Source organism: Mesoplodon mirus (genome assembly GCF_964341445.2).
Source record: "Mesoplodon mirus genome assembly, chromosome: 5".
NCBI lineage: Eukaryota > Metazoa > Chordata > Mammalia > Artiodactyla > Ziphiidae > Mesoplodon > Mesoplodon mirus.
In genome coordinates, this window is record NC_138980.1 from 36,402,088 (window position 1) to 36,421,432 (window position 19,345).

Sequence of the window (19,345 nt, forward strand, 5' to 3'; positions counted from 1 at the left end):
GGGAGGGGGAGGGGAGGGAGGTGCAGGGGGTTGTGGGGATGGGGAGACGGAATGCAGGGGAGAAAAGAAAGAAAAGCAGGAAGAAAGAAAGGAAAGAAAGAAAAAAAGGAAAAAAAAAGTGGAAAACAATTTAAATATAAACAGGGCTGTTTCCTTCCCCCCAATTGAAACTTTTTCTTCCAAATGAAAGAAAACAACAACAACAAAAATTAAAAAACCAAATTCCAACACAAAGAAACCAAAACTTCAAAGGAAAGTACTTCACAAACAATATATAGAGAGATATATCGATATATAATAAGAGAGACATGAAGCATTATTCCATAGCAACAGGGTTTCAGAGACCAGAGTGGCTGGTCCACAGCACAGTTAGGAACACAAAAATTTATCAGCCGTTTCTCATCTTTGCTGACAGACATGGCTTTGGGGAGCAGCCCCTCCGCCCGCTCTCCCAACTGGGGAGCTTCGGAAGATTCGGGCTGCAGGGGTCGGGGGGCTCTGGGAAGGTTGGACGGGGCGGGGTGTGTGTGGGGGAGGTCATGGGAAGAGTTGGGACCAAGAGGCAGAGGGGACCAGGATGTCGGCCCCCCATCCTCACTCCCTCTGGTGACCCAGGGGCCCCGCCCACTTCCCCGGGGGGCCCTCAAGGAAAAGATGAGAAACTCTAATGAAATTTTTGTGGTTTTTGGGTATAGAAACCCTTCTAAAAGCTTCTGTCGGATCTGACAAGTTTCCATTGATAGATGCAGCTCTCAGAATCACAAACAGCATGCAAAATAGGTTGGCTGAGAGAGAGAGAGAGACAGAGAGAGAGAGACAGAGAGAGAGACAGAGAGAGAGAGAGAGACGAGGGAAAGAGACAGAAGGAGGAAAAGAGAGGTTAATGTGAAGAGGCCTGGATCTCAGGGGCCTTTAGTGCATACTCACGGAGGAGGGGGGGACCAGAGAGAAGAGATAGATGGGTCCAGAGAAAGAGAGAAAACAGGAACACAGAGAGGGAGGGACAGAGAAAGAGAAAGGAGGGGGGAGGGGGCCCACTTCAATGCTGCATATTAATTCTAGATGTGACCCAATGTGACATGTCACATTGTCACATCACAGCCCTGGCAGAATAAATAGGATATTAATAATAATAATAATAAACGAGGGAATGAACTTGAACGTTGAGAAAACAAGGACATGTTCTGTGCATTTCTTAGCGGGAAGCGAATGCAGCCTTCTGTCCCAATCTTGCAGACCATGAAGGCAGCAGGATGCATTTCGGGGGCTCCATTTTCGGAAGCTGCATGGGGTTCGGGGGGAAGGGGCGAGTGCTAATGGACACCTGAACTGCCAAGAGGCACGGCTGCCCCGTCGGAGATGTTTCCCTGCAGTGGAAAGGACTTGGGTTAGCTAGTAAACCCTTCTAGCCAGAAGGAGCTTGTCCCTGGCTTCAAGGAGCCACGTGGACGTGCCCCCAGCTTTGGGCAGTTCAAGGAGTCTTGTCTCAAACTGTGGAGATGACGGATTGGAGGCTCAGCAAGGCTAAACAGGGCCACCAAGTGACTTTCGGCAACCCGACCTGCCTCTAATTTTCACATGGAACTGCGGTTGCAGCCGCACCCCTAAGGGGGTCGCTGTAGGGGTGTCTGCCCTGTTCTACGGAGGAGGGGACTCACTCGCTCTCTCCCTCTCTCTCTCTCCATGGGTTCCAAGCTGGAAATCTCAATCCCAGTTCTCTGAATCCCCGCTGGAGAGAAGGGGGAGCTCCGTGTGGGCGGAGGGAGGGCCAAGAAAGCTGGCAGCCCTTCGGAAAAGGAAGCCCCGCGAAAAGTCCAGGAGTCACGCTGGAGACAGGATGGAGGAAGTGGAAGGTGCTCGGCAGGGGGAGAGGAGGTGGGGTGGGCAGGGAGGGGAGACAGAGGGGCCATGCAGACAGACTGGGGGTGAGGGGCGGGGCTGGGCTCTGAGATGGGGGAGCGGCTCTCTGGCAGGGCTGGGTGGAGGTATCGGGGTAGAATGGGGTCCGGCCAGCCAGCGGACGCGGTCCAGGCCAGCCGCCGGCATCCACAGCGAGGCACGAGTGGGATGCCCAAACGCTGCGTTGTCATGGAAACGGAACACAATGGGGGATGAGTGTGAGGGAGCTAATTAATCAAGGACAGAAAACGGCATCGACATCCAAAACAAAACCAGGGCAAACAAATGAAAAAACAAAGTGGGGGTGGTGGGGGGAAATAATCCAAAAAAAACAACCAAACAAAAAACCCCTCCAAAACAAAACACCTGAAAGCAAGAAAAAAACCAACCAAACAAAAAAAACATGGAATGGGTGTGGGGCTGAAAATCGGGGTCTGAAAGGAGGACGGCTGTGGCTTCCCCAGGGAGGTGCCCCCCAACCCTGGCAGAACACAGCATCTGGCCTCCCCACCCAGCACCCAAGGGTCCCGGCAGAAGCTCGAGGCGGCCACAGAGGTGAGATCCTCATCGAAAAAGAACCTTCGGAGCAAACCAACCCAGCCACAGGAGCCCCACTTCTCAGTGATTCTCCCTGCTCTTCGTTGAGAGCTAGACAAACAGAGGCCAAGTCACTTGAATCACACAGCAAGGTAAACTCCTCAAGACCTCAGAGTCCCATGGAAAACCTGCTCCGGCAGAGGTGGGGGGCTGATGAGGCTGGATGAGCCCTGGGAAGGGCCCTCATCCTCCGGGAGCCTCAGTTTCCTCCTTTGTGAAATGGAGGCCATCGGTGATGTGTTGAGAAGGCCATTAAGCTGACTGGGGCAGTGCCCAGCACACAGAAGATGCTCAGCCTGGGCATGGGCCAGTGAAGTTTCCTTCTGGCCTTCCAGGATGCTGGAAAGATCAATGAGATGCTCATCATTGAGGGAGTTTGGGGATGAATTAGTTAAAAAAAAAAAAAAAAGTAATGGGAAGAATTTCTATTGAATCCCTCCCACTTTGAGAGGCCAGTGACCTCATGCCCATTTTGTGGAGGAAGCAGTGGAGGCCCAGAGAGGAGCTAGGGCTAGTTGGAAGACACAAAGAAAGGAGTGGTAGGGCCAGAGCTCAAAGCCAGGGATGCCTGATCCCTACCTCTGAGATAAAGTGAGCCTTCTCTTACCGTGGTAATTAGCAAGAATTATATCTACGTGTCCCTTCTTGGCTTTCAAACTTGTGTCCTTACCCTCTGGGGATACCAAAGAGGGCAAAAGTACCCATCACCCATATACACCTATCAACTGAATAATCATCAGTCGAAAAATATCCAGCAGCCATCAAAATAAATGTCCAGAAGCCATCAGTAAAAGGTTCGTACTGAAAGGGATTATTGGAACATCAGAGGGAATAAGGGCTAGCTTTAGGATTTAAAGGTTAATATAATCCCAATTTATGTGTGTAAGGCTCAACATCATGCCCCAAAGACCCTGTTCACATTGGATCTTATCTTAAAATATCTTCCCTTAGGAGTGTCATAATTTGGAAGGTACCTCTAACACTTTTCAGAAGTAGACACAAGGCATACATCTTGAACACATAACAGACTTGCTGTACAGGGTTGTTAATTATAAGTCAGTTAAGTGTGGGACGGCATTTATCAACAACTGTAATTTTGGTGCTCACAATCCCCAACATGGCCGGCAGCCATCAATTAAATGGATCTGCCAATATGCTATAAAGGCTGACACCTAAGACACTTTGCCCACTTGCTTTCTCACCTACCCCATTCGTTTCTAAGGGTGTGCAGCAGGAAGAGGGCTGGTTTGCCACGAGTTAGGGGAGGACTGTGCCCATGAGCACTAGGTGGCTTAAAAACCCCCTGAGAGGGTCTCATAAGGCCTCTGGGCATCCTTCCAGTTGGCGAGGGCGGGCGGCTGACGCTGTGTTCTGCCCAGTTTGGTGCTGACTCCCACCCACATCATCTTTCCACCCCTGGCTGCAAGCTTGAGGTGCAGGTTAGAAAAGTAAGGTGGGCACGGAACCCATGGGACGGAGTGGCCCCGCGGGACCCCCGCCCCCAATTACCGACCTGAATGGAGGGTCCAGGCAGGTTATAAGGGGACCACACCAGCCTTGGTCCTCAGCACGCTCCAGCTGGCTCTCGTTTCCAGCTCTTCTCGTCACCGAGTAGCCGGGGGGGTCCCAGTGGGGGGGACCCGCGTGGGTGAGGGGATCAGAAGGGTGGGCGGTGGGAGGGTGGTGGGTTGGGGGGGGCGGGTCGCTTCAAACCCCGATTCACATGGAAAAACAACTCAAAAACCTTTAAAGCAACCGGGAGACGACCCCTCCCCCAGGCAGGAAGAGGCAGAAACTCAAAAACCAAGAAAGTGGGGGTCGGGGAGGGGTGCCCCAGGGGAGGAGGGGTTGGGGAAGGGTGAGGGGGAAAACTCAAAAGTGAGGTGATCTGGTTGGAGCACTAGGTAGGGAACTCAACAGTGTCAGACATCTCAACGATTCAGCAAGCCGCAGCTCTGAAGGGTGGGGGGGCTCTGCTGGGCATTTTGGGGTGGGAGAGGCTGCTGGGTGCTCCTCCGGACTCCAAAATGAGGATGTGGATGGGGAGGGGAGGGGAGAGGTGCCAGTTCTGCAGCCTCCACAGGGTTTACTTAAGCTTAGATTACACCTGTCAGGGGACAGGAAGGGGTCCGAGGCCTAATTCCAAAGCCCCTCCCTTGAACCCCAGCCTGTGGCCCAGGGAGGGTGGGTACCGCCCTGAGGCCTGGCCTGTGCATCTTCCTTCCCCCCCACCCTTCTCCGTCACCCTGCCTCCCCACTCCCACCACCAGCTCCCTCCGCCATCGGGATAGCGTGCAAGGCCTGGAGGGACCTGGCTGGACCCCTGGCCCACGGGCTGACCAGCGGCCTTGACAAGCTCTTGTCATTTTGAGCTGGACATTTTGATGCGCTAAAGATACTTTTTATTGTTGGGTTTTTTTTTTTTTTTTTTGGTACCCTCTCTCTCCCGATTTTTTTTTCCTGGTTCTAGCAGAAAATGGGATGATATCTTGCCAATCGACTGATTCCCCTTGTCCCCTCGCCGCGGCCGCCAGAGACACGGGGCTTTCCGAATGACAAGGTGTAATCTAATGTTCCCCTCACCCCCCAAAAACAGAGGAAACAGCAATGCAAAGGGTGTGAGGCAGGCAGCAGGCGAGGTGTCTAGAGCTCAGTGTTCCTGGAAAACGGCCCCGTACCACCCACCCCGACCCGCCATGCCCAAATAAGCCTGCCTTCCCACCCCTGGAGCCCCCTCTCCCCTTGGGATGAGGGTGGGATGAGGAGAAGGGCTGGGTCTTGACCTGCCACTGCCTACCACCAGGGTCAAGTCAGGGGCTTTGGGGGTGAAGGGTGGGGTGGCATGCCAGGTGTGATCAGGAGCCAGGGGAGGTCGCCAACATACCCCAGTGGTAGTCTTTCTGGAGATACAGGAGGTGGCGGGGGGCGGGTTCCAGGCCCAATATCTGTATCTACTCTTGTTTGGGGGTGCCAGGAGGTAAGGGGAACACCTAGAGGTCACATCCACCAATTACACGGCTTGGGTGCCAGAGTTTTAATTTTAAAAACAATCTGCCCCACAGAATTCCATGCTATGAACTGATCTGAAGAGGCCTGGGGATGGGTTTCAGATAAAAGGTTCTGAAGAACACCTGGAAATTGGGGCAATCTGGATCTCCCTCTGGTACTGTATATTGAGTCCCGATCTCTTAGCTCAGCATTGAGAACTGGCGTTAAATTATCCCCATCTGGCTTCTTCCAAGATCCTGGGAATATCCTAAGTCCCTTGAAGGTGGAAAGTTCTTTCCCCTGTCTCTAGCTCGCTCCAAGTTCTCCCCGCATGTTCCTATGTCATCAGGTGGGTGGCACACCATTTAACCGGGTCCTGCACCGTGGTTCAATAATGCTATGATGCTAGACCAAGTGGTAAAGACACCATCGTTAGCCACTGATTCGCATCTTAAAGGCTGACAATTTTAAAGATGTTAAAGAATATTAACAGCCAGGGAGAATATAACCTGATCATGTTCCCACCCTGTCAAAGTCTGAGCTGCATCTTCCTTAGGAGAGCTCTGGAAGCAGAGCTCCCAGCTGCATTAAAAAAATGGGCTTGGTTTTGACCTTGGTCCTTTGAATAGCAGAGATATACTGCAGGAGAAGGGTAAATCTGAATATTCCACCCCGTGGATCACCCAGGGTCAGCAGAAACTGGAGACTGTGAATTGAAAGAAGAGTTAGGTTGAGGGTGGGGATTCGGTGCAAATAACTCCCAGGATTGGTTGCTCTGGTAACACTGTAAATGCTTGTAGCTTTCAGGCCAGAACATGCTAGGTGGCTCTTCTCTTCTGCTGGGCTGGTACTTATCTGCAAAGGTAGCCTAACATCCAAACTGTTCCTTTTTTTTTTTTTTGCCCCCTTCTGATACTCTGGCCATAGAACTTCCTGGGGGCGTGACAGGGATTAAGATGAGAGATGTGGCTCTGGGGAGGCCACTGATCTCATGGGAATGGGGTTGGAGCCAGGAGAAAATGAGACCATGAGATGGGCTCAGAAATGCATTAACAAAAAATGAGATCTGAGCAAATGAATTAACATCTTCCCTCCAATTCTTTTCAAAGCAGTTTCCTATAAGCCATCTTATTCAAACAGTGGATGTTTGAAATACATGATGGGGAAACTGAGGTCCCCAAAGGAAAGCGACTTGCCCAGACCATTTATCTGAACTCGATTTCCCTGTTTTACAACTTCACTTGCGATTTCCTATGTGCCATGCAGTACACAGGGCACAAGATGAGCATTAATCTGCTCGATGGAATCCTCCCAACTACCCTGTGAGCTAGGTAAATCAATGCTTCCTATTACTCAGATGAAGAAATAGGGACTCCAAGCAACCAAGTGACTAGCCCAAGGTCACACAGCCGGGGAGGGGCAGAGGCAGTACTTGAATCTAGGTCTCCCCAAGCAGCAAGTCTGTGCTCCCACCACCAGTCTATACTGCCCCAAAAGTCCAAGTGGTCTTCAGAGACCCTCAGCCACCTCTCAGTTTCAATTCACTGGGACCCAGCTTTAGTGAAGGGGCCGGGAGACCTCTGTCTTCCATCTTCTGGAGAGGTTCTGCCTGGCAGCTCTCACTCTGGATTCAAAATGAGACAGGAAAAATAAATCCCTTGTTATTGCTTCTGAAGTCCTCTTGCCAACTTGCCCCTGAACTTAATAACTGGGAGTTTAGAGAAGGCAGGTGAGGGACAAGAGAGAGAAAAAGGTGACCCCAAATAAGCTGATCTCAGCCCTCCACTATCATCAGTGTTGGGTAGTAAGCTGGGGGCTAGTGGCTATAAATCTAAAGGGATATTTTATTGGGGGTTGTTTTTTATTTGGGGTTGGAATGGGGCTCTCAAGGGCTTGCCTTTCCTCAGGGAGGGAATAGAAGATGGGAGCGAACATCTCCAAAGGTTTCAAGAGTGAGAGAAACACACAGAGAGAAAGAGAGCTGAAAGAGAGAGAAAGGCAGAGGGAGAGCTGGGGAAGTGGGGGTGGGGGGTGGGGGCTGTGCCCAAAGTTCCCCAGGGTTTTCTCCAGAATTCCACAGTTCTGATGCTCAGGTACTCAGAAAGTGACCGTGCTGTGTTGCTGGACAAAAGACGCCTGTGACTGGGCCCAGAGCCTGTGAGGTGGTGGGGGAAGCAGCCAACATCATCTGGGAGGCAGAGGCGTAGCACTAAAGGGCAGAATAACTGGCCAAGTAGTTCTTCCAAAGTCTGTCATGCTACATTTTCCGGTGGGTGGATCCATATTGGTGCCCAGCCAGGATGCAAAACGTCATCACACCAGCTACCATGTTGAGCACTGCCTATGCGGTGCCAAGCACGCATCATTCTGGGAGGACGGTCCACTGAAAGGTGCCCGGTTCTCATATTTGGACGTGTTGCTCCAATGAACAAGGACTCAAAATGCCGGCTACCCACTCAGCTGTGCTTCAAATGCCTGTTTCGGCGTTGTTTGCGAGGGTGGGAGGTGGTCTCACGCTGAGGCAGAAGGATGGAAACATGCCTGCTTAAGCTCCCTTCCAACGTGGCTGCCCTGTGGGGCTGAGGCATCAGCTCTGGGTAAAACAGAGCTGGCAAATTGGGCTGCTCTCCTCACACACCCCACCCAGGTTCTGACCTCCCACCATCTGTCTATGCCACCTCCCTTGTGCTCTTGAGCCCAGGCGGTCACTTTCTGCCCCAGCATCCCAGCTGTGGGACCCCTTCCGCCCTCCTGGATGGTGGTTGGGACAGGAACACTGGCTTTTAAATCACAATGCGTTTGGAGAACAACCACACAACAGCTCAGCCCAAGAAACCCAAACCAAAGAGCACGGAAACACAGGACAGAACCAAAGACGAAACGCTTTGGGGGAGGAGGGGGTTGGGTGAAGGGGATGGGAGGGGGGAAAAAAGAACGAACCAATTGGTTTTTCCCCCCCAAACGAAACAAAATCAACATTAATAATTAAATAAAAGGAAGTTAGAAAGAAAAAAACGAAGAAAACCAAAGGAGAAAAACGGAACGGAAGACGAGAAACACTCCAACAGAAGGCGTTGGGAATTCACCAAACCGAACCGACAAGAGTGGCATGCAGAGAAGATTTTTACATTCTCCCAGCATGCATCAGGCCCAAGTTACCATGACGACGAGGAGTGCAAAAAACTTAGCAACAACATTACCAAAGGATGCATAGAGGCGACCACAATGCAAGCATCGCATGTGTGCGGCCGGCCCTAGGCCGGGCTGGGCGCGGCTGAAATTTTCGTGTCTTTCTGGGTTTTTGCTCTCACTTGGTGGTTTTTTGTTTTGTTTTGTTCACGTTGAGCTCATTATTTGTATTCGTCATTTTTTTTTTTAGTTCGTTTTTCTATTATTTTCTGTGTGCATGTCTGCGTGTGTCCGTGTGCCTGTCTGTGTGTGTTTCTTGCGTGTGTGTGTCACTTTCGGAATGTAAAAATGTGGGTAAAGAAAGTAAAAAAGAAAAAAACACACCAACCTTCTCGAAGCTCTGAGGGATGTAAAGGGGGTTTGATGCAGAACACAATGACATGGGGAGAAGAGAAAAAATAGGGGAGATACAGAGAGTAAAAAGAGGACTTCCCAAGGCTAAAAGCTGCAATAGTTTGTTGATTTTTTTTGTTTTCTTTAAACCAAAAAAAAAAAAATTAAAATTAAAAAATAAAAAGAACAGCAACGACCTTTTAGTCTTTCCTCCGTTCTTTCCTTGACATACAAGATCTACATTTGCCTTCCACGATTTTTTTTAAGTTCAATTTTGGAGCGTCTGAGACCCAGGCAAAGAATGGGAAGCTGGACCCCCCCAAAAGAAAGGACCCCACCTCTGGGACGGGGCGGGGGGTGCTGAGGACACAGAAGGCCCCCCTCCCTTGTCGCACCCGGGCTAGAGGCCCCGCCCCCGCCCTGCCCCATGCCTGCTGCCCACACTGTCCTCCTTGAACTCTGCAAGACTTACAAACCCCCATCCCAGGTGTTTGCAGAGAAATAAGCAGGTTAGACGAAGACCAGTCAGTTGGAGTCGTGGACACGCTATAACTCACCAGAGGTGCCGTGGCATCGGATCGGATGTGTGCCCCCTGCCCGCCCCCGCCCCGGCGTCCCCGTCCCCTCCCGCCAGGCAGCCTCCTTCCTCCTCAGAGACGAGATGCAGAACCCAAGGGCAGCCAAGGTGCTGCTTCAGGGCTGGTTGGGGCCGTGCTTATTGGGGACCAAGGGGCTGAGGGTCTCCGGGTGAGGGAGGAGCCGCACGGCCTCCCGGGTGGAGAACGGCAGGGGCGTGGTGCGTCGAACGGGGGAAACGGAGGCCCGAAGATGGCTGGCATGGGGTCAAGTATACAGAGCCAATTGGGGCAGCCCGGGGGGATGAACGGGACCCTGTTTCCTGGCAGGCGGGAGCTGTTTCTACCACGAATCGGATCAGAAACAGCCAAGGGGATACAGGAGATGGAGGAGGAAACAAATTAAAATTTCTGAAAGGACGGAAGAGAACCGACCCAGGGATGAGACGGGGTCCACAGAGACATCTAGGAGTAGGGGCAGCCCCCCCAACCTGGCACCTTTGAGGGGACACCAAGGGGCCCAGAAGAAAGTATGTGTAGCCGCTTCCCAGGCCCTCCTTGGGTGGGTGGGGGTGTCAGGGCAAGGACCCCCGTGCTTCCAGGCGTGACTAAGTGGGAAACTGACAAGCCTCAGCCCAAGCCCCAGGGTGTCTGCCTAAAGGAGCCCTTCTCTGAGGTTGACTAGGAGAGCACCGGGCTCAGAGACAGCTGAGGGCGTGGGGCTGGCAGAGGCAGCCTTGAAGACCCCTCCCCAACTCTTAGATTAGGGGGACGGTGAAGCAGGGAGCTACGAGGCCACGAGTCTGGAGAAGCGAAGCGAGCACACAGCAAAGGGGAGGCACTGCACGACACACCACAGAAGCCGACTCGGATGGGCGGGCGGGCGGGGTGGGGCAGAGGCCTGCAGGCTCCCCCGGCCCTGTAGGCCCACGACTGACCCCCTCCGGCCCTGCCCCATTCCCTCCTGCCGCCCCCCACCCCAAGTCCTGCAGCCCACGGGGCAGCCATCACAAGGCACGGGGGTGGGGGTGGGGGTTGAAGCTGCCCCCATTTTACAGGCGAGGACACTGAGGTCCAGAGAGGGACACAGCCTCGCCCAAGGTCCCGCGGCCACAAGCGGGGCTGGGCCTGCCTGCTGGGGTCTGCAGGGGACAGGGGAGCCCGGAGGCTGTGAGCCCGAGGAGGAAGGGGGACGGGTGGGGCGGGTCCCTGCCTTCGACCTGGACGCGGCATTCCCTACCTCGCACGTAGAGATTGGCGGGTGAGGAGTAGCGCACGCCTGCGCTGTTGGTCGCCACACACTCGTATTTGCCCTGGTCGGTCTCCTCGCTGCTCTCAATCTGCAGGGCTCCTGTGGGTAAAGGGGACAAGGCCTGGCCCATTAGGGGACACCTCGAGGTAGGGGTGGTGGGAGGGCTGTCCCAGGGTCCTGTCTCTTAGTCGGTCTGGGCCGGAGAGGCAGATGAAAAAGCTGAGTCAGCCTAGAAGCCCCCACTGGGTCAGGGCCTCCCTGCCTGCCTTTCCCCACCCCGATCCTGGCCCATCCCGGCCTGAACATACCGCCTGCCCCACAAATCCTCCACCCTCAGCTGGGACCTCGTAAACGACTGCCAAGTTGAGTGACAAAACTGGGGAGAATGTGTTTTCAGGAGAGCACCAAGTGATGTTCTCCAGGCAGGGTGGGGTGCAAAGCAGGTTGGCAGTCCCAACCCACAGCAGCCGTTCCAAAGACCCTGACACGTAAGGGGCCACCACAAATGATGTGCCAATTCAGGGAGCTGGTGATCGCCTGCTGGTTTCAACCAGTGCCCGTGTGTAAATGACCGTGGGTCTGGGTTCCTCAAGTATGTTTGGAATCACAGGCCTCAAGGCCCATGGTGTCCAGAAACGGAGACAGGGGTGTATATCTTCGAGGGTGTTTAAATTTCAGGATATACAAGTATGTTTGAAAGCAAAGGCCTGGATCCACGCTTTCTGTACCTGAAACTGATTGAAGAGTGAATTTCCCCAGAGATTTAAAGTCATCTAAGTCAGTCAGTCTGAATTCACAGATCTGTTTTAAAACCACGGGCCTGGATTCAGGATTCCGGATGCTCACAAGTAAATGAATTTTCTCAAGTGTGTTTGCAATCACAGATGGAGACCCAAGTCCACGGTGCTCATAGCTTAATGGGGAGAATTTTCAAAAGTGTTTGAAATCAGGTGTGAAGGAAAACCTGTAACCCGTGCAAATAAAGTTGAGGCTGAAATGCCCCCAGCGTGCTTGAAATTATAAACCTGGATCAAAGAATTTGTTGGTCATGAGTGAATAAGAATTTTAAAAAGAGGTCAATTTTCTCAAGCTTATTTAAAATCACAGGCCCAGATCAAAGGTCTTGGTGCCCACAAGTAAATGAAAATAGGGCAGATTTTCCCACAATATGTTTGAAATCACAGGCCCAGATGAAAGACTTCACTTCCCATGAACATGTGAAAATGAATGAACCTTCTTAAGAATATTTAAAAGCACAGAGCCTTGATCACACACTACGGTGCTCACAACTAAATGAAAACGTGGCCAAGATTTCCCCAAAGATATCTGAAACCACAGGCCTGGGACAAATCTTCATTTTCACAAGTAAAATACATCTCTAAGTATGTTTGAAATCATGGGCCTTGATCAAATACTTGAGTGTCCGTGAACAAATTAAAAATGAGGCAGAGGTTTCCACAGTTATGTTTGAAATCAAAGGCCTGGACCAAAATCCTCCTTTTCATAAGTAAATAAAACTGCGTAAATATCTATAAGTATGTTAGACTCACAGTCCTGGACCCTGTGACTGGTTGACTGGTAAATGAAGGTGAGGGAATATCTCCAAATGTGTTTCAATCACACACTGTTTTTGTTTGCTGTTGTTGTTGTTTCTCCCAATCACAGGTTTTGATCAGAGTCCCTGGCACCAGGAGTCCAAAAATCCAGTCCAAGGTCCTGAGCAGACCCCTCCTCCCAGCTTTGTTTGTGGGTGTCCCACGGAAGTGAGGGGAAGTTCTCTCTGGGGTCCGTGGATTAGGCTTCTGCCCCTTCATAACACTTCCTACCAACCTCAAGGTTCCAGGGAAGCAGGCAGGCAGGTATTACTATGGAGGCCCAGAGAGGGCAGGGAGCCTGCTCAAGGTCACACAGCATTTCGTGGCAAAGTCAGGACTAGACATGGACTCTTCCCTAGGGCTCCCACCCAGGCCTGTTCTAGTCTATTCTCTAAGGGCAGCACCATGGGGCTGCCTTTCAGACTGCCTGTCTCTCTGCTCCCTCAAGCTGGACCCTCCACTCCTCCTGCCCCGCCACCCAAATCAAAGCTTCAGAGCTGGAAGGCCCCCTCTGCACGTCCATTGTACAGATGGGAAAAACCAAGGCTAGAGACGGATGAGGGCTGCATACAGAGCAGTGGTCAGAAGCCTGACTGCCAGTGCTCTGGGTGGGCATGGGAGACGCTGCCCCTTCCTGAGGACACAACCCCCTGACTGCGGCCAGGTGACCCAAGGGGCCACCACGGCCACACTCAGCCCCCAGCCACAGATAGTGACATAGACACAGAGACTGCACAGACACTGGGCGGGGTGGCGAGGAGAACACATGTGGAGGGGGGCCTGGGGCAGCCCCCCGTGGAGCCTGGGGGGCTGGGCGGGCAGCGAGAGAGAGTGTGAGTGAGTGGGTGGGTGGGTGAGGAGAGAGCCTCTTACCTCGGATCGGAGTGCTTTCTGTAAGGGAAGCAGAGAGAGTCAGGTGAATGTCAGAAGGCAGTCCTGGTGGGGCCAGGGGGCCCCAGGGAGGCGGGGCTGGGCCACGAGCCAGGCCTGAACACTCTGCCCCCGGGGCTGGGAGGGGGCGCTGAGGCAGCCCTGGGCCTACACACCCTGCAGGCCTTGCTGAGGAAGAATCCGGAGGGCTTCCCGTAGGAGGCAAGAATCTCCTGGGGAAGGAGGGGCTGAGTCTAGAAGCCCCTCTGGACTGGCCTGAGGGGCGTGGCCATGCCCCAGGGAGGTCCATGGCCTCGCCTGGCCCTGTGGGCTGCCTTTCTTCTGGGCTGAGGGAGGGAGGTCCACGACCTCCCCTCCTATTCCTTCTTGGGAGGGTCACGGAATGATGGGGGTCTCAGGGGTCTTGTTAGAGAAGGGGGAGAGGGGTTAGTGCCCCAGGGCTGGGCATTAATAAAGCAAAGGGAAGGTGTTACAGACAGGCCAAGTAGGAGGGACAGGGGAGGGCAGTGAAAGGGGATGGAGGGCAGAGGGAGGGCCCGGCAGCCTCCTTAACGTCCAAAAGGAAAAGAGGAAGAGAACGATCTATGTGTCTATATGGGCGCTGGGGGCTGGGACACCTCAGGAGACCAGAAATGGTGGTGCCGGGCTAGAGTTTCCCACCCTCTGCTCATCTTACCAGGGGAGATCTGGGCCCCCTCTCTCTCTGCTGAGGACCTGGGCACCCCAAGGCCAGGGCAGGGAAGCCACCGAGGGTGAGAAAACACAGCTCTTTCTGTCTGGCCCAGGCCCGTTTTGCAGATGAACAAACTGAGGCCCACAAGGGGTCAAGGAACTGTCACGCCATGAGTCAGAGGCAGGGGTGAGCCTTGAACCCAGCTCTCCGGCCTCCCAGGCTGGGGCCCCTCTAGAACTTTAGGGGGGCCCTATATTATCTCTTACAAAATCCCCAAACTAATGGGGCCACTCCCCCTCTTCACACGGAGGGAGGGGAGAGAGGAGGAGGGAGGGGAATTTGCCTAAGGCTGCACCATGGAGAGCGAAAATCTGGGTCAGTGGGAATCTAGGTCAGCTCTGGCTCAGGCTGTTTTACTACACTTGGACTATCACCATAGTCCAAGTGGCAGAAGCCAGAGGCCAAAGGACAGAACTTCCCAAGATGGCCAAATAGCCCATGGCCACTATGTTGAGAGGAAAAGATACACCTCTTGGATATTAAAGGTGGTTTTGCTTTCTACTCCGAGGAAGATGAGAAGTTACTATCATGGGCCAATATCAGTCATTCTTACCTTAGTAAGAATTAGCCCAGCAAGTTGGATTCAGGGGATTTAGGCTGGGCTGGGAAAAGAGGACGAGATACACCCAGTACTAGTCCAGCTGGAACATTCCTCCCTCTCCCTAGATCCAGCCCGCAAACTTCTGTAATTTCACATTTTCCAGCAGTTTCAAGGCCCAGAATGGGGCAGGGGGTGCCGTATGTGCGAAGCTCCACTAGCCCCTCGTGGTCTTGTCTTTTTTCCTCTTTTCCTTTTGGGCTCCTCTCTCTGCAGCCCCCGGGTGCCCAGATGGGGAGGGCTGGGTGGTCAGGGGCAGGGGGGTGGGTGGGGGGAGACGTTAGTAAACATGCCACGTGGAGTGGGTCACAGTTACTGTCACGGTGGCCGTTAGTCTGAGGGGAGGGGACGGGAAGGGGGGGACACGGTGGGGGGGGGCGTTAGTTGTTGACGTGGTGAAGAAATTAAACTTACCAAAGGTTTCTGAACGTTTACAACGGAGGGACAAGAAAAGAGAACAGGAACATTAACGGGTGGTTACGCAGAAGCCTGTATCCTCGTGGGTGCGGGAGGGGAGGTCAGAATAATGATCAGATTGATTACAATTTTTTTTTTCCTTTGGCCGTGCTGTGCGGCTCGTGGGGTCTTAGTTCCCCGACCAGGGATCAAACCCGCGCCTCCTGCAGTGGAAGCTCGGAGTCTTAACCACCAGACCACCAGGGAAGTCCCTTGATTATGATTTTTAAAGCAGCTGATGTTCACTGAGCACTTGCTACATGCCAGGAGGCCTGTCAGGGGCCCCTCACAGAAACGCTAGGGAATAGGCACAGTGTATGAGGATGCTGAGACCCAGGGGATGGGGCACCGAGGTCCACACTCTTTATCATTTCATTATATTGGGGCGACAATGGTGGAAACCAGCAGAGAAGCAACTGGACCCCAAAGGTTGCCATCACTCCCCCAGCTGAACCCCCCAAGCTGCAAATATCCTCAGACGGGTCGGGACAGGGAAGGCTACGTCTCTCCCCAGTGCGAGGTCCAGGTCTCTCCCGGGAAGAAATTCTGGGCTTAACATCTGCCCCTTTTCAGGGTTTGGGTCTTTGCTGAGGGAAGGAGAAAGCAGAGGATGGGCAGACAGGACTCCTCAGAGGACGGGACTGGGCAGTGAGTGGGGGGGAGGGGAGCTGAGAAGGATGGGGTGGCCTTCAGGCAGGGGTGGCTCCAGGGTGGGGCCCTCAGAGGAAGGGGAGAGAGAAAAGAGAAGGTGCACCAACACGTGTCCATGTGACTGAAACATGCGTGTGTGCCCGTGGGCACATCCCAACCACACACGTGTCCGCGCCCACAAGGACCAGCCTGAGACGTGCACACGGGACTGTCACGCGGATACACGTGTGACCGAGACACACGTGGACAAGCTTTGCTATGTGGGGTGGGGAGGCAACCCTGTGCCGATGGCACAGCCTGTGTGTGCCCACAGACGGGGAGCAGGTCAGGACACACGGGGAGCCCGGACACACACACGCGAACATTCGTGAGGCAGTTAAGACAGCCGACACAAGGCACACACAGCCCCCCAGAGAGATGGACCCACAGACAGGGGCACAGAGGTGCTGTGCTAAGACATGACTGTGAAGTGCCTGGCCCCAAGGTGGCCAAGGCCTTGTGCTCTGTCCAAGGCTCCCCTATCCCGGCCGGGGCCTAGACAAACAGGCTGGACTGCCTGTCCGTGCCCCATCACGTCCTTACTGTTTCGGTCTTGGAGACACTCTCTCCCTGTAGCCCTCTATGGCTCCCCAGTACCTTACCTGTCTATGCCCACCATCTCCTCTGGAGACACCCACTACTTCAGCACTGGAAATACTTTCTTGCCTTTGCCTTATGCTCCCCTCTACTCCTACCTGTCTGGACCCCATTATATCCTCACTGGACAAGTCTACTGCTTTAGCACAGAAGATACCCTCCCTCTGCCACCTTCCATAGCTCCCCATCACCTCTGTCTGTCTGTTCCCCCACTGTGTCCCCACTGTTGGGGCACTGTAGACACCCACCCTCCTCTGTGGGTTTCCATCACCCGCAACTATCTGTGCCTCATAAGGACCCCACTGCTTGGGTACTGGAGACCCTCTGCCCCTGCGGCCGCTGCAGCTGCCCATCATTGTACATATCTGGGTCCATTATACCTCCATGCAGGCACTGAAGAACGCTCCCCCTACCATCTGCCATAGCTCCCCATTACCCCTGCCCGTCTATATCCTATTACATCCCCACTGGTTCAGCGCCGAAGACACTTTCTCCCCCAATACCAATGCCCTCCGTGGCTGCACATCAGCTCTGCCTTTCTGTCCTCCATCAGTCCCCAGGGCTTGGGCCCTGGGATGCTGCCCTCCCCCTTCTACCCTCTGTGGCTCCCGCATCCTCCTGGCCACCTGTGCTCACCTGATCGCAGCTGCTTGATGCGCCCATTGCTGGCACTGGGGTCCACGGGCAAGAAGTCCTTGAACCAGGTGATCTCGGGGTCAGGGTTGCCACTCGCAGCACAGAGCATAGTAGCTGTCCGTGTCCGCTCTACCACCTTCAGCTGGGGGCCCATGTCGATGTTGGGGAAACCAGGGGGCAGCTGGTCCTCTGAGGGTGGAGACGGGAAAAACAAAGCAGAGGCCCAGTTGTCACAAGGCCATCCCACCAGGGTGGGGCTCAGGGACGGGCCCTGGGTCCAGCCCCTGCCTGGCTGGGTGACCTCCTGTGGCCTGTTTCTTTCTCTGTCTGTGAGAAAGACCACTCTCATGTCGGGGAACTGTTGGAAGAACATCAGGCTAGATCAGTACCTCTGACTCGGGGCGATCCTGCCCCCAGGCGACACTGGGCCATGCCTGCGGACATCTATGGTTGTCACTCCTGGCATTGAGTCAGTGGGCCCAGGGATACTGCTCCACCCCTCCCAGCGCCTAGGATGGCCCTGCAGAGGATGATCCAGCCCTGATGTCAGCAGCGCAGAGGCTACAAAACCCTTGGGTTATTTTACAGCAGCCAGAAGGAGCTTTTTGGAATGTAAATGGCACCACACTGCCCCCCTGCTGCCCGTGGCCCCCACCACCCTCTGGAGGAACCCAGCCTCCTTGCCCGACGCTGGCCCCCGCCGGCCTCGGCTGCCCCGTCACACGCCAGCCTCACACTTCTTGCTCTCTCCATCCAGCCACACCAGCCACCTTGGTCCCCAAAGTCATCACACCCCCTCCTGCATCACCCTTGGGCATCCACGTCACCTCAGGCTAGCTCGTGGCCCCAAGTTATAAATCCTCCTGGGGACTTCCCTAGTGGTCCAATGGTTAGGACTCCATGCTTTCACTGCAGGGAGCATGGGTTTGATCCCTGGTTGGGGAACTAAGATCCTGCATGCCGCACAGCATGGCCAAAATAATAACAATAATCATAAAAAATTCTCCTGGAGGGCCTCCCTGGTGGCGCAGTGGTTGAGAGTCCGCCTGCCGATGCAGGGGATACGGGTTCGTGCCCCGGTCTGGGAGGATCCCATATGCCGCAGAGCGGCTGGGCCCGTGAGCCATGGCCGCTGGGCCTGCGCATCCGGAGCCTGTGCTCCGCAACGGGAGAGGCCACAACAGTGAGAGGCCCGCATACCGCAAAAAGAAAAAAAAAAAAAAAAAAAAAAAAAAAAAAATTCTCCTGGACTCCAGAATATCCAAGTGTCAAACTCCATGGATCATGATGTATCCGTGTCTATGCCACGTCCCTACCGCCCCATGCAGGTCCTGGCACACAGCAGGTGTGCCTACTACTGAGCCCATGCTCTAGAGCCCACGAGCCACAACTACTGAAGCCCGTGTGCCACAACTACTGAGCCTGTGTGCCACAACTACTGAGCCCACGTGCCACAACTACTGAGGCCCGCGCGCCTAGAGCCCGTGCTCTGCAGCAAGAGAAGCCACCGCAATGAGAAGCCCGTGCACCTCAACGAGGAGTAGCCCCTGCTCGCCACAACTAGAGAAAGCCCGCGCGCAGCAACGAAGACCCAACAGCCAAAGATAAATAAATTAAAAAAAAAAAATCTTAAAAAAAAAGAGTGGATATATGTATTTGTATAACAGATACACTTTGCTGTACACCTGATACTAATACAACACTGTAAGTCAATTATACCCCAATAAAATTTTTTTTTAAAAAAAGAAGAATGTGGTTCTGGCCTGAGGCAATGGGGCAGGTGGCCTTCGTTCATGTAATTTGCACATCGCACCATGGGCTCCATGGCCTGACTCAGCTGGAGTTGATGCCACGGTGGGGTATGCAGCTCAACAGCCTCCCACCAGGTCCCACCCCCTCCTGCACCTTTGCCCTCCCCCTCCAGCACCTGGACTCCTGGATTCTTTTGTTCTCACCCCTAAAACCCCCAGCTCTGGTCTGGCCTGTCATCTGCAGTGGACAAAGGGTCCCCTGGGGTAGGGCAGGCTTCCTCAGCTAAACTTAAAACAGCCACTAGCCCCCTTGTTATGGGCTGAAATGTGTACCTTCCCCCTCCTCCAATACATAGGTTGAGGCCCTAACCCTCGGGACCTCAGAATTAGATTGTACTTGGAGACAGAGTCTTTAGAAAGGTCATTAAGTCAAATGCGGTATTAGGGCGACCCTCATCCAACACGACTGGTGTCCTCATAAGAAGAGGAGATTAAGAACCAGGCACACACAGAGTGGAGACCATGTAAAGACCCAGGAGAAGACGGCTGTCTCTGAGGCAAGGAG

General features: G+C 53.8%; 1 protein-coding gene across 7 annotated transcripts in view; it reads right to left on the bottom strand.

Moving 5' to 3' along the window:
• The window catches only part of PTPRS (protein tyrosine phosphatase receptor type S), a 103,031-nt gene that overhangs the window by 33,304 nt on the left and 50,382 nt on the right, over positions 1-19,345 (bottom strand). For all 7 annotated transcript variants that reach the window (XM_082621822.1, XM_082621821.1, XM_082621820.1 and 4 more), the window contains exons 5-6: positions 17,030-17,218; positions 10,822-10,932 (exon numbers count right to left, since the gene is read on the bottom strand). In XM_082621822.1, coding sequence (XP_082477948.1) covers positions 10,822-10,932; positions 17,030-17,218 — 300 coding nt within the window. The remainder of the gene's footprint in view (positions 1-10,821; positions 10,933-17,029; positions 17,219-19,345) is intronic.